Genomic DNA, 12,885 nt, shown 5'->3' on the forward strand with positions numbered 1-12,885 from the left:
TGGAAGGGATAGTAGTGTACATCCAATGGCAGAAAGGGGTTAAAAAAATCTACACCATCCGCTGTAATCAAAAAATGAAGGTCCCACAACGATCCCCATCTTCTTCATTCAGTGTATGGAGCCTTTGCTGGTTATTAAAAATAGGGAGGATCCCACATTACTTTTTTAAGGGTCCCTCTTGTTTAATAACCAGTAAAGGCAAAGCAAACAGTTGAGGACTGATATTAATAGGCTGGGAAGGAACATGGATATTAGTCCCTTCCTTTACAAGACCAGCCCCAGTGGTCTGCTTTTCCTTGGCTGGTTAGTACAAATGTAGGTACCCCCACTCCATTTTTTCAATTATTAGCTAAATACATGTACAATAAACTATGCATGCACAGCACTAATGTATCTCATGGACATCATTCAATCAATTCTATTTATCTACTCAATCTTTTTATAAGATTGCTTTATTAGCTGGAAAACTAGCTTTAAATTACATAAAGAATTACAGTATGTAAAAGATGATATTAAAAATGCATTGCATACGAATTGTATATGCATGTCATACAGATGCTAATTGAGAAAAGTCGCATTATAATTGCATGACACTTGTCCTTTCCTGGATCAACATCAGACCAATTTTTTATACACTGTGTTCCAAATTATAAAGCAAATGATATTTTTCTCTGATTTTCCTAAATGTCGGTACAAATGACAGTCAGTCTAATAAAGGTCATCACCGGTTAGAGTATACATCAAATTTTATTGAAGAAACCTACCAATAATAACAGTATAATCTCCAAAATGAATAAAAACTCCAATTGCACTGTTCCAAATTATTAGGCACATTAGAATTTCCAAACATTTGATATGTTTTAAAGAACTGAAAATGCTCATTTGTGGAATTTGCAGCATTAGGAGGTCACATTCACTGAACAAAAAAGCTATTTAACTTCAAAACATCCTAACAGGCCAAGTTACATGTTAACATAGGAACCCTTCTTTGATATCACCTTCATAATTCTTGCATCCTTTGAAATTGTGAGTTTTTGGAGAGTTTCTGCTTGTATTTCTTTGCAGGATGTCAGAATAGCATCCCAGAGCTGCTGTCTTGATGTGAACTGCCTCCCACCCTCATAGATCTTTTGCTTGATGATACTCCAAAGGTTCTCCATAGGGTTGAGGTCAGGGGAAGACGGTGGCCACACCATGAGTTTATCTCCTTTTATGGCCATAGCAGTCAATGACTCAGAGGTATTCTTTGCAGCATGAGATGGTGCATTGTCATGCATGAAGATGATTTTGTTCCTGAAGGCATGTTTCTGCTTTTTATACCATGGAAGACAGCTGTCAGTCAGAAACTCTATATACTTTGCAGAGGTCATTTTCACACCTTCAGGAACCTTAAAGAGTCCTACCAGCTGTTTCCCCATGATTCCGGCCCAAAACATGACTCCTCCACCTCCTTGCTGACGTCGCAGCCTTGTTGGGACATAGTGGCCATCCACCAACCATCCACTACTCCATCCAACTGGACCATCAAGGGTTGCGCGACACTCATCAGTAAACAAGACTGTTTGAAAATTAGTCTTCATGTATGTCTGGGCCCACTGCAACCATTTCTGCTTGTGAACACTGTTTAGGGGTGGCCGAATAGTAGGTTTATGCACCACAGCATGCCTTTGAAGGATCCTTCACCTTGAGGCTCGAGAGACTCCAGAGGCACCAGCAGCTTTAAATATCTGTTTGCTGGTTTGTAATGGCTTTTTAGCAGCCACTCTCTTAATCCGATGAACTTGCCTGGCAGAAACCTTCCTCATTCTGCCTTTATCAGCACAACATGTCTGTGCTCAGAATCAACCACAAATCTCTTAACAGTACGATGATCACATTTAAGTTTTTGGGAAATATCTAATGTTTTCATCTTTTGACCAAGGCATTGCACAATTTGATGCTTTTCAGCAGCAGAGAGATCCTTTTTCTTTCCTAAATTCCTTGAAACCTGTGCCCTGCTTAATAATGTGGAACATCATTCTTAAGTAGTTTTCCTTTAATTGAGCTCATCTTGTAAACTAATTATCACAGGCTTTTGAGATTGATTTCAGTGATCCAAAGAGCCCTGATACACAATACCATCTATGAGTTTATTTGAAAAACAAAAAATTACATCTTTAGGACACTTAAATCCAATTTGCATAATAATTTGAAACACAGTGTATGCTAGTGTGACTCCAGACTTTGTCTGAATGACTTGTCCCTTATTGTACAATCTGTGCTTGGTCTATGAGACTATTTAGCTCTTCAGAAGAGCTGTGGTCAGGCCAGATATTGTGGTCTGAGCTTGGATCATTTAATGCAAACATGCATTCGGCCTTGTTAATAGATTGTAACTTCTCTCTAATTGCCTCTTTGTGAGAAAATGTTATCGTCAACTTTGAGTTGGATTCTTTCTTAAGGGCCTTTTACACATAGTGAGAATCTCGCTAAAGCGTCACCGATTGTGTGACGCAACAGCAATATCGCTAGCGATCTTGCTACATGTGACACGTACCTCTGACCGGCCCCCCGCTGGATATCGCTGACTGTGCTCGAACGTCCTGGGCCATTTTCTCCTCGTTGGTGTCCCGCTGGCGCCGACTAGCGATGCATGGACATAGGCGGAAGTAGTCGTCATAGCTGCCGTGTGACAGGTAAGAGCGACTGCCGAGCATCGCTGGATCATTGCTGCGACGCTGGTGAGATCTGCCTGTTTGGCAGCTCACTAGTGACCATTTAGTGATGCACCAGCGATCCTGACCTGGTCGTATCATTGTCGAGATCGCTGGTGCATCGCTAAATTTAACGGGGCCCTTACTGTCATAAGCTTCACATACACTGTATGTCTCACAGCAGCCTGCTAAACTTTCTTATGGTGGTCCATCAAAGGCTGATCAAAGCCAAACTGGCACAGCTCTCACTTGTGCTAATCACGCTTCATACAAGGCAGGTGCTAGTTATCTACCTTTGACCCCTTCATGACAGCCAATACGTATTTTTACTGACCTGAGATATATGAGAATATCATCCCCATACAGGTGACAATCCAGCAGCTTTCGGCTGTCCACTATATCTGACAACTTGCTGTATCACAAATGATCGGTGTTGGCACCGTTCATATCTGTTTAACCCCTTAGCTGCTGCTGTCAAAAGTGACTACATCAAATAAATGGTTAATAGATTGTGGGAGCTTCTGCTTTAATCTAATTGACACAACGAGATTATGATTGTGTGGTCCTGATGTTTGCCATAGCTGTTCATGGCCAAATAGTGGCCTAAAGCCTCCGTTACACACTGCGATATCGCTAGCAATATCACTGTAAAGTCACCGATTTTGTGACGTAGCAGCGATATTGCTAGAGATATCGCTGTGTGTGATACTTACCTACAACCCGCTCCCCCGCTGGTTATCGCTGATCGCGCGAGAAGCTCCAGGATCATTTCTCGTCGGCCACTTCCTGAGGCGCTTCCTGCTGTGACGACGAGCGATGCTTGGAGCCGGGCGGGAGGACGCAGGATCGCCGCGTCTGACAGGTAAGTAGCGATCCCTGTCCCCAGCGATGTTGCTGGTGAGATCTGCCTGCGTTGCAGCTCACTAGCGACCACCTAGAGATGCACCAGCGATCCTGACCGCGTCATATCGCTGGTCGGGATCACTGGTGCATCGCTAGGTGTAACGGTACCCTTAGAGTCTCCCAGCTCTAGCGGTCAGTTCAGAAGTTAGTGACATTTAGGTGGTAAACAAACACTTTTTCATTCCGGCTATACTACTTTGCATTAATTCCTGAAAATCATCTGAAGGGTTAATAAACTACCTTACAACAGTTTTCAATATGTCAGGGGGCACTGTTTTTAAAATGGTATCGCGTTTGGGGTTTTCCAATATATAGGACCCCCAAAGTCACTTCAAACTTGGATAGGTCCCTCAAAAAAATAAATTTTGTAAATTTCCTTGAAAAAATGAAAAAATACTGCTAAATTTTTAAACCTCCTAAAAGGCTAACAAAATAAATTAGCGTTTAAAAAATGGTTCTGATGTAAGGCAGACATGTGGGAAATGTTATTTATTAATGTTTTTCTGTGGTATGACTATCTGGATTAAAGGGATAATCATTCAAAGTTTGAAAACTGAAATTTTTTTTACATTTTTGTCAAGTTTCTGATATTTTTTATAAATAAACACAAAATATATCAACCTAAATTTACTATTATCATACATTTATAATGTGCCACAAAAAAAACACTGGGATTTGTTGAAGCATTCCAGAGTTATGACCACATAAAGTGACATTAGTCAGAATTTAAAAAATTGGCCCGTCACAAAGGGGTTAAGCCACGTGCACATGTTGAGTATTTGGTCAGTATCTAACCTCAATATTTGTAAGACAAAATCAGGAGTGGGTGAAAAATGCAGAAGTTGTGCACGTGTTTCTACCATACTTTTCATCTGGTTGTTCCATTCCTGGCTTTGGCTTACAAATATTTAAATAAAAAAAACTTACCGAATACTCAACGTGTGCTACGTTCCCACAATTAGCTTTCAGTTAGTTGTTGACACTGCGTTCTTTTGCTGCATCAAAAACGCAGTGTCTTATAATTCCAGCAAAGTGGATGGAATTTATATAAACCTCTTGGCTACTAACGCAGCATAAACTGACCTGTGGTGTGTATTTCACATCCGCAGCATATCAATTTCTCTGGCAGGTACGGTTGACAGCGGATTAATCTCGGTCCTGTCCAGCCGTTTAACAGTGAGTATATCTTTATTTAGGAACACAGATAACAGCTTACAACTGGTATTTCTTATAGCTTAAGATCTTGTCTGTCAGCTTGCAAAGTGAAAGTAAAATGTTCTTCAGCTACACACAGTGAACACGAAATTCCTGTTGTTTTTTGCTTTACTGGCAATGTAACACTATTACTGGAGATAGAAACTCATGCACTACTAAACAGTAGTAACTAGTAGTTCTTGCAATATATATAATAATAAGCATTATTCCACAATCACCAGCCACATGTCCATATGGCCATCCACATAGGTTTTATGTCTTATAGCAGAAATCCTAAAATTTATGTCTTGAGGCGCTTTAAAATATCAAAGAACTTTCTTAACAGCATTCCAGTCTTTTTGGTGCCTTTTTTTCACATATCTACAGAAATTTCCAATTGTTGCTTTGATACTTGGTCGAGTCGTAGTTGCTATCTACAGAAATGCCCGCCCCCCCGCCTGTTTGTATTTATTGAATGTAAAGGCCCCGTCACACATAGCGATCTCGCTAGCGAGATCGCTGCTGAGTCACAAGTTTTGTGACGTAACAGTGATCTCACCAGCGAGATCGCTGTGTGTGACAGCGATCAACGATCGCCCCCCTGCCGGTATCGCTGATCGCTGTAGGAAAGCCCAGGACTTTTCTTTGGTCGCTGGTCTCCCGCTGGCCAGCACGCATCGCTGCGTGTGACAGGCGGGAGATCAGCAATCAGCTGGTAACTAACGTACACATCGGGTATCCAAGGGACGTGCGTCCCTTAGAAACCCTATGTGTATGTTAGTTACCAGCGTTACCCAGCGTTTTCTGGGAACATTGGGGAAGGCTAAAAACGCTCAGCTATGCGGAAATTAATGAGCATGCTGCGTTTTTAGCCACTAAGCGATTCCTGAGCGTTTAAAAACACATGCATTGGCACAAAAAGCCAAAAACGCATGCAATTTAATGGCAAGCTTCTTTTAAGCATTTCTGCAGCGTCTGAGCCGGCACACACACTGCAGAAACAGTGCAAAGCCATTTTGTTGATGACTGCAAAGTTACACTGACAAGTAGATGTTCACAGAGGATGGCAGGGCAGCAAAGATTCTGTTAGTTGGTGCTGCTCGCTGTATCACACAGACATGTAGGGGGGAGAGGAGTGCATAGGAGGGACAGCGACCCGTGGGGAGAGAGGCATGCAGGGGAAAGGAGTGCATAGGAAGGAGAGTGACCCATGGGGAGAGAGGCATGCAGGGGAAAGGAGTGCATAGGAAGGAGAGTGACCCATGGGGAGAGAGGCATGCAGGGGGGAGAGGAGTGCATAGGAGGAAGAGTGACCCATGGAGAGAGAGGCATACAGGGGTAGAGGAGTGCATAGGAGAGAGAGCGACTCATGGGGAGAGGCATGCAGGGGGGAGAGGAGCACATAGGAGGGAGAGCAACCCATGGGGAGAGAGGCATGCAGGGGGAAGAGGAGCACATAGGAGGGAGAGCGACCCATGGGGAGAGAGGCATGCAGGGGGAAGAGGAGCGCATAGGAAGGAGAGCAACCCATGGGGAGAGAGGCATGCAGGGGGGAGAGGAGCACATAGGAGGATGAACCATGGGGAGAGAGACATGCAGGGGGAGAGGAGCGCATAGGAGTGAGAGTGACCCATGGGGAGAGAGACATGCAGGGAGAGAGGAGCGCATAGGAGGGAGAGCGACCCATGGGGAGAGAGACATGCAGGGGGAGAGTAGTGCATAGGAAGGAGAGCGACCCATGGGGAGAGAGACATGCATGGGGAGAGGAGCACATAGGAGAGAGCGTGACCCATGGGGAGAGAGACATGCAGGGGGAGAGAAGTGCATAGTAGGGAGAGTGACCCAATGTTGAGAGAGTCATGCAGGGGGAGAGACCAGGCACAGGGGGATAGAGAGCACACACGGGGAGATCAGGCACAGGGGGATAAGAGAGCACACAAGGGGAGAGAGACCAGGGACAGGGTGGATAATAGAGCACACATGGGGAGTGAGATCAGGCACAGGGGGATGGAGAGCACCCATGGGGAGAGAGACAAGGCACAGGGGGATGGAGACAGAGACAGCACACATGGGAACAGTCACCTCCAGAGCTGCAGTCCCTATTCTGCTGTAACATCATGTCTTATCCTCCAGTCACCTCCAGAGCTGCACTCACTATTCTGACATTACATTGTGTCTTATCCTCCAGTCACTTCCAGAGCTGCAGTCACTATTCTGTCATTACATCTTGTATTATCCTCCAGTCACCTTTAGAGCTGCATTCATTCTGCTATATCACACAAAGAAAAGAACAAGAGCAAAAAAGTCCCAAGTAAAATCAGAATCATAATTTATTCAAAATACATATACAACAGATAAATGACAAAAAGGACAAAGCTAAATAGTTAATATCCCAGGTGTAACACACAAGAACCACATGTGTTTAAGCGGATGGGAGAGCAAGAATTGGCAACAAACCAAAATAAAGTGCCAGTGCAGTGAATAAAAATCAAGATTTCACAAAAAAGGGGTTGCTGGAGGGAAAACAGAATTGCTCACAATCCAGTCATCAAAGTACCAACAATATAATCCTTATGTACACTACATGTGTATACAAATAAAGATAAGGAGCAATAAAGTAATCCCTTCCAGTCACAATAATAAAGGGACATACACCTTGTTATCGTGACTAGTGTTGAGCATTCCGGTACTGCAAATATCGGGTATCGGCCGATATTCGCTGTATCGGAGTTCCAATGCTGAGTTCTGATATTTTTACAATATCGAATACTGGAATCGGAAGTTCCCATAATGCAATGAGCCAGTTGAGGATCCTAAGAAGTGTGGGCACATCCTGTTAGGCATGTTAGCCATGTTAACTAATGGCATGGCTGTGATTGGCTGCTGAAATGATGTCATCATGATGCGTGGTCTGTGCGGGCCTGCCGGGGGTCTGTGCGGGCTGCCGGGGGTCTGTGCAGGCATGCCGGGGGTCTGTGCAGGCTGCCGGGGGTCTGTGCGGGCCTGCCGGGGGTTATGTATGTGTGCAGGCATCGTCCGATGGGACTACAAGTCCCATCGGGCGATGCCTGCTACAATGACAGTGATTGACACATTAGCCAATGATGGGGCAGTAGTAGTCCTATCATCCGGCTAATGTGTTGAATGTAAAAAAAAAATAAAAAACACAAACATACATACTACATACTACATATATACAGCATTCATACAACATACATACATACTATATACTACATACATACTACATATATACTACATTCATACAACATACATACATACTACATAATACATACATACTACATATATACTACATTCATACAACATACATACATACTACATAATACATACATACTACATATATACTACATTCATACAACATATATACATACTACATACATACAACATACATACTACATACAATACATTCATACAATACATACATATAGACATAGAGTACATACTCACCATCACTTGTCATTTTGATCCCCGAAGCCAGTGTCATCTGTAAAAAAAATATTAAAATAGCAAACAACCAATATACTCCCTGATCCGCAGAAATCCACGAGAGTCCCACGACGATCTCCTGCAGTGCATCACTGAAAGGTTACTGTAGTTCACTTGTCTCACTTTATGGCAAAAGCTGCGTGGGAACTTTCTCACACAGCAATGCCAAAAGTGAGACTGAGGACTATTTTTTTACAGTGGTGGAGGAATACAGTGCGGAAGATTACCTACCTCCCGTCATTGTATTCCTGGAGCCCCTAGAGAGCGGTCGCATCAGCTGATGCTGCTGTTCTCCACGTGTGATCGTCGTGGGACACTCGTGGATTTCTGCGGATCAGGGAGTATATTGGTTGTTTGTTATTTTAATATTTTTTACAGATGACACTGGCTTCGGGGATCAAAGTGACAAGTGATGGTGAGTATGTACTCTATGTTATATGTACTGTATGTCTATATGTATGTATTGTATTAATGTATGTAGTAAGTATGTAGTATGTATGTATGTTGTATGAATGTAGTATGTATTTGTATGTATGTTGTATGAATGTAGTATATATGTAGTATGTATGTATGTTGTATGAATGTTGTATATATGTAGTATGTATGTAGTATGTATGTTTTTTTTTTTTTTTTACATTCAACACATTAGCCGGATGATGGGACTACTACAAGTCCCATCGGGCGATGCTTGCTACAATGACAGTGATTGCACTGTCATTGTAGCAAGCATCGCCCGATGGGACTTGTAGTCCCATCGGACGATGCCTGCACAGACCCCCGGCAGCCCGCACAGACCCCCGGCAGGCCCGCACAGACCCCCGGCAGGCCCGCACAGACCCCCGGCAGGCCGCACAGACCCCCGGAAGGACCGCACAGACCCCCGAGAGGCCCGTACAGACCCTACCCGCACACACACATACAAGCACGGTCTCCGCCCACGCACCACCCACACTCTTCCCCCCTCCCGATCTGGATGTGCAAGGATAGAAAGGGTTTATTTTCATTCTGATATTTGTGTCCCATTGACTTGCATGGGTTTCCGGTATCAGAATCGGCGATACCCGATATTTTTGGGGTATCAGTCCGATCCAATCCGATCCGATATTTCCCGATATCGGAAGGTATCGCTCCACACTAATTGTGACTGAAAGGAATTACTTTATTGCTCCTTATCTTTATTTGTATACACATGTAGTGTACACAAGGATTATATTGTTGGTACTTTGATGACTGGATTCTGAGCATTTTTGTTTTCCCTCCAGCAACCCCTTTTTTGTGAAATCTTGATTTTTATTAACTGCAGTGGCACTTTATTTTGGTTTGTTGCCAATTCTTGCTCTCTCATCCGCTTAAACACATGTGGTTCTTGTGTGTTAGAGCCCCGTTATATTAAGCGATGCACAGCGATCCCGACCACGATATGACCTGGTCAGGATCGCTGGTGCATCGCTAAATGGTCGCTAGTGAGCTGCCAAACAAGCAGATCTCAGCAGCGACGCAGCAGCGGTCGTTACTTACCTGTCAAACGCGGCGATGATGACGTCCTCCGCCCGCGTCCACACGTCGCTCGTCGGCGCCAGCAGGAAGCCGCCGACGAGAAACGGCCCAGGACGTTCTCGCGTGATCAGCGATAACCAGCAGGGGAGCCGGTCGGAGGTAAGTATCACATGTAGCGATATCGCTAGCAGTATCGCTGCTGCGTCACAAAATCGGTGACGCTTTAGCGATATTGCTAGCGATATCGCTGTGTGTAAAGCCCCCTTTACACCTGGGATATTAACTATTCACCTTTGTCCTTTTTGTCATTTGTCTGTTGTATATGTATTTTGAATAAATTATGATTCTGATTTTACTAGGGACTTTTGTGCTCTTGTTCCTTTCTTTGTGTGATATTGCTATTTGAGAGCATCCTATGTGATTACAGCCCTTCTTACCACTTGGTTTAGGTTTATGGAGTAGTAAAATGGTGTTTGCTCTGAAGTTGTTGTTTCTTGTCACTATTCTGCTGTTACATCGTGTCAAATCCTCCAGTCACCTCCAGAGCTGCAGTCACTATTCGGCTGTTACATAGTGTCTTATCCTCCAGTCACCTCCAGAGCTGCAGTCACTATTCTGCCATTACATGTCACTGGTACCTAATCCATAACATGAGATGTCACATGACAGCAGCACAGAGTATTTCAGGAGAGCAGTGTGCTGGTCTGTGGGGCATCACAGAGAGAGATATAAAATGAGCAGGGTGACAGCAGCTCAGAGTATTTCAGGAAAGCAGTGTGCTGGTCTATGGGGGTCACAGAGGGAGATATATGGTGGAAGGCACAGGGTGACAAGAGCACAGAGAATTTCAGGAGAGCAGTGTGCTGGTCTATGGGGGGAGTGCTCACACGATGACGCTCACCACTATATAATGGGAGGTGGTGACATCATCGCTATATAATGGGGGCAGTGACATCATCACTATGTAATGGGGCGGGGACATTACTATCACTATATAATAGGGTGGTGACATCACTATCACTATATAATGGGGGGGTGACATCACTGCCACTAGAGGCAGGGATCAGTCGTAGGTGGTATATGTGGTGCCCCCAGGAGTATGGCCGCCACAGTGGCTTTGCCTTCCTCCAGGGAGGGTAATGCCAGGCTTGGAGGCAATGAAGGGTCTCTCTCGCAGTTAACCTATACATGCAACACAGTTCCACTCCAGGCCAGCAGGGGGGACTCTGAACCGGAATAAAGGGGAGGAGTGCTCTCTGAGGGCCAAGAGGATGGAGTGGTCAGTTAGTCTTCAGAGGGTGAAGAGTGCAGACGTGAGGAAGGAGCTCTGAGATAGAGCTGAGAGGAAGAGCTCGTCTCCCGCAAGAGCGCATGAATTGGAGCCTGGTCTCCATGGTTGTATGGGTACTAATGATCCTGCAACAGACACCAGAGGAGTAGGAGGCTGTAAATGCCCTGCTCCCATCTAAGACTCGGAGGCACAACAGCACGGAGTGAGCCAAGAGAGGAATAGCGGCTACAGCTGTCTGCCATACGAGGAGTGAGAGTAGAAGAGAATTGAAAGGAACTTCAGTGTAACTCAGTACTAGGAGTACTTCACTCAAATAAGCGCTAGGGAGGAGACTGCACAGCCCATCTGCTGAGAGAGAATCCCTGAGTTGCTTCCAGGCTAGCTTGCTCCGGTACACCTGTAATCAGGACCCTGGACTGTATTTATCAAGTAAAGGTACAGAAATAGCACCCCGCTGTGTCTTTGTCTGCTTCCTACCCTTCCGGCACCGCTACATTCCCATGCCAACCACATCTACACTGCCCTGGGACTACAGCTTCACCTGTGGGAAGCTTTTACATCTTTGCTGCACCATACCATCAGTCCCAGCGGGTCTGCATGCAGCGTCGGCTTAACACCTCCCTTGCGGAACACCACAGGTGGCGTCACAAACTATTCATTTAACCACATTCCACCATTTCAATTCCCCCATTACTTGGGCGCCCAGGGCCATGGACCGGGTCACCGCCGCTGTGACACATCCCGCTGACACCGGCCCGGTACTGAGTACCCCACAGCCCTGGGAGGGCGACCCATATATACAGAGGGAGGTGGCAGTGGTAGGTGGTATATAAAGAGGGAGGTAGCAGTGGTAGATGGTATATATAGGGGCAGGTAGCAGTGGTAGGTGGTATATATTGGGGCAGGTAGCAGTGGTAGGTGGTATATATAGGGGCAGGTAGCAGTGGTATATACGGTATAGGGGCAGGTAACAGTGGTGGGTGGTATATATAGGGGCAGGTAGCAGTGATAGGTGGTATATATAGGGGCAGGTAGCAGTGGTAGGTGGTATATATAGGGGCAGGTAACAGTGGTGGGTGGTATATATAGGGGCAGGTAGCAGTGGTAGGTGGTGTATATATAGGGGCAGGTAACAGTGGTGGGAGGTATATATTGGGGCAGGTAGCAGCAGTAGGTGCTTAGGAAAAAAAACAACATGTACTTACCTTCCCTCTTCTAATCAGGAAGTGCTGCATCCTGTTCAAAGCAGTGTGTACAATGACAGGGGAAAATAGAGTCCACAGCATATGCTGCGGGCTACAACAAAATGGCTGTGATCTCCTCCCACAGCTGTGACTAGGCAGTCCAGTGGGCGTGCCCAGGTCACAGCTAGGAGGCAGGAGGAGCGGCCTCAATGTTAGAGATGCGGTCGGTGTCCGACTGCAGTCTTTTAGGCCTATGAGTGCCTTAAAGTGAGGTGTGCAAGTGTCGTGCCCAGACAATTACGCTCACACTAACAAAATTGGCAGCCTCCAGTGTCAAAAGTAAAAGTTAATAAATAAAAAACTATGAAAGTAATTCATTTAATTTTATATTAAAAATAATTGATTATATAATCAATAATTATTAATATAAAAATTCAAATCACGGCACCTTCCCTTTAAGTACCATGGTTCCATTGCGGTTTTTCATACCTTTGGCTTTTGACATTCCAAACTGATTCACAACTGAATTCATTTCTGCACTTTGGTTTAGAAGGAAACTTCCATCTTCTTCTGTTTGGACCTGGATTTCTTGATAATATGTCACATTTCCAAGGTCTTT

General features: G+C 44.8%; 1 protein-coding gene across 4 annotated transcripts in view; it reads right to left on the minus strand.

Annotated features, from left to right (window-relative positions):
• Nucleotides 1–12,885, minus strand: part of LOC141096337 (uncharacterized) — a 252,395-nt gene that overhangs the window by 207,435 nt on the left and 32,075 nt on the right. For 3 of the 4 annotated variants that reach the window (XM_073582872.1, XM_073582873.1, XM_073582870.1), the window contains exon 1: nt 12,288–12,332. The exons of the other annotated variant lie outside the window; for it this stretch is intronic. In XM_073582872.1, coding sequence (XP_073438973.1) covers nt 12,288–12,317 — 30 coding nt within the window. In that variant the 5' untranslated portion in view covers nt 12,318–12,332. Of the gene's footprint in view, nt 1–12,287; nt 12,333–12,885 lie in introns of those variants that run through there. 4 annotated transcript variants of the gene reach the window in all.

Source organism: Dendrobates tinctorius, unplaced genomic scaffold, assembly GCF_039654945.1.
Source record: "Dendrobates tinctorius isolate UK_male_01 unplaced genomic scaffold, ASM3965494v1 ptg000074l, whole genome shotgun sequence".
Taxonomy (NCBI): domain Eukaryota; kingdom Metazoa; phylum Chordata; class Amphibia; order Anura; family Dendrobatidae; genus Dendrobates; species Dendrobates tinctorius.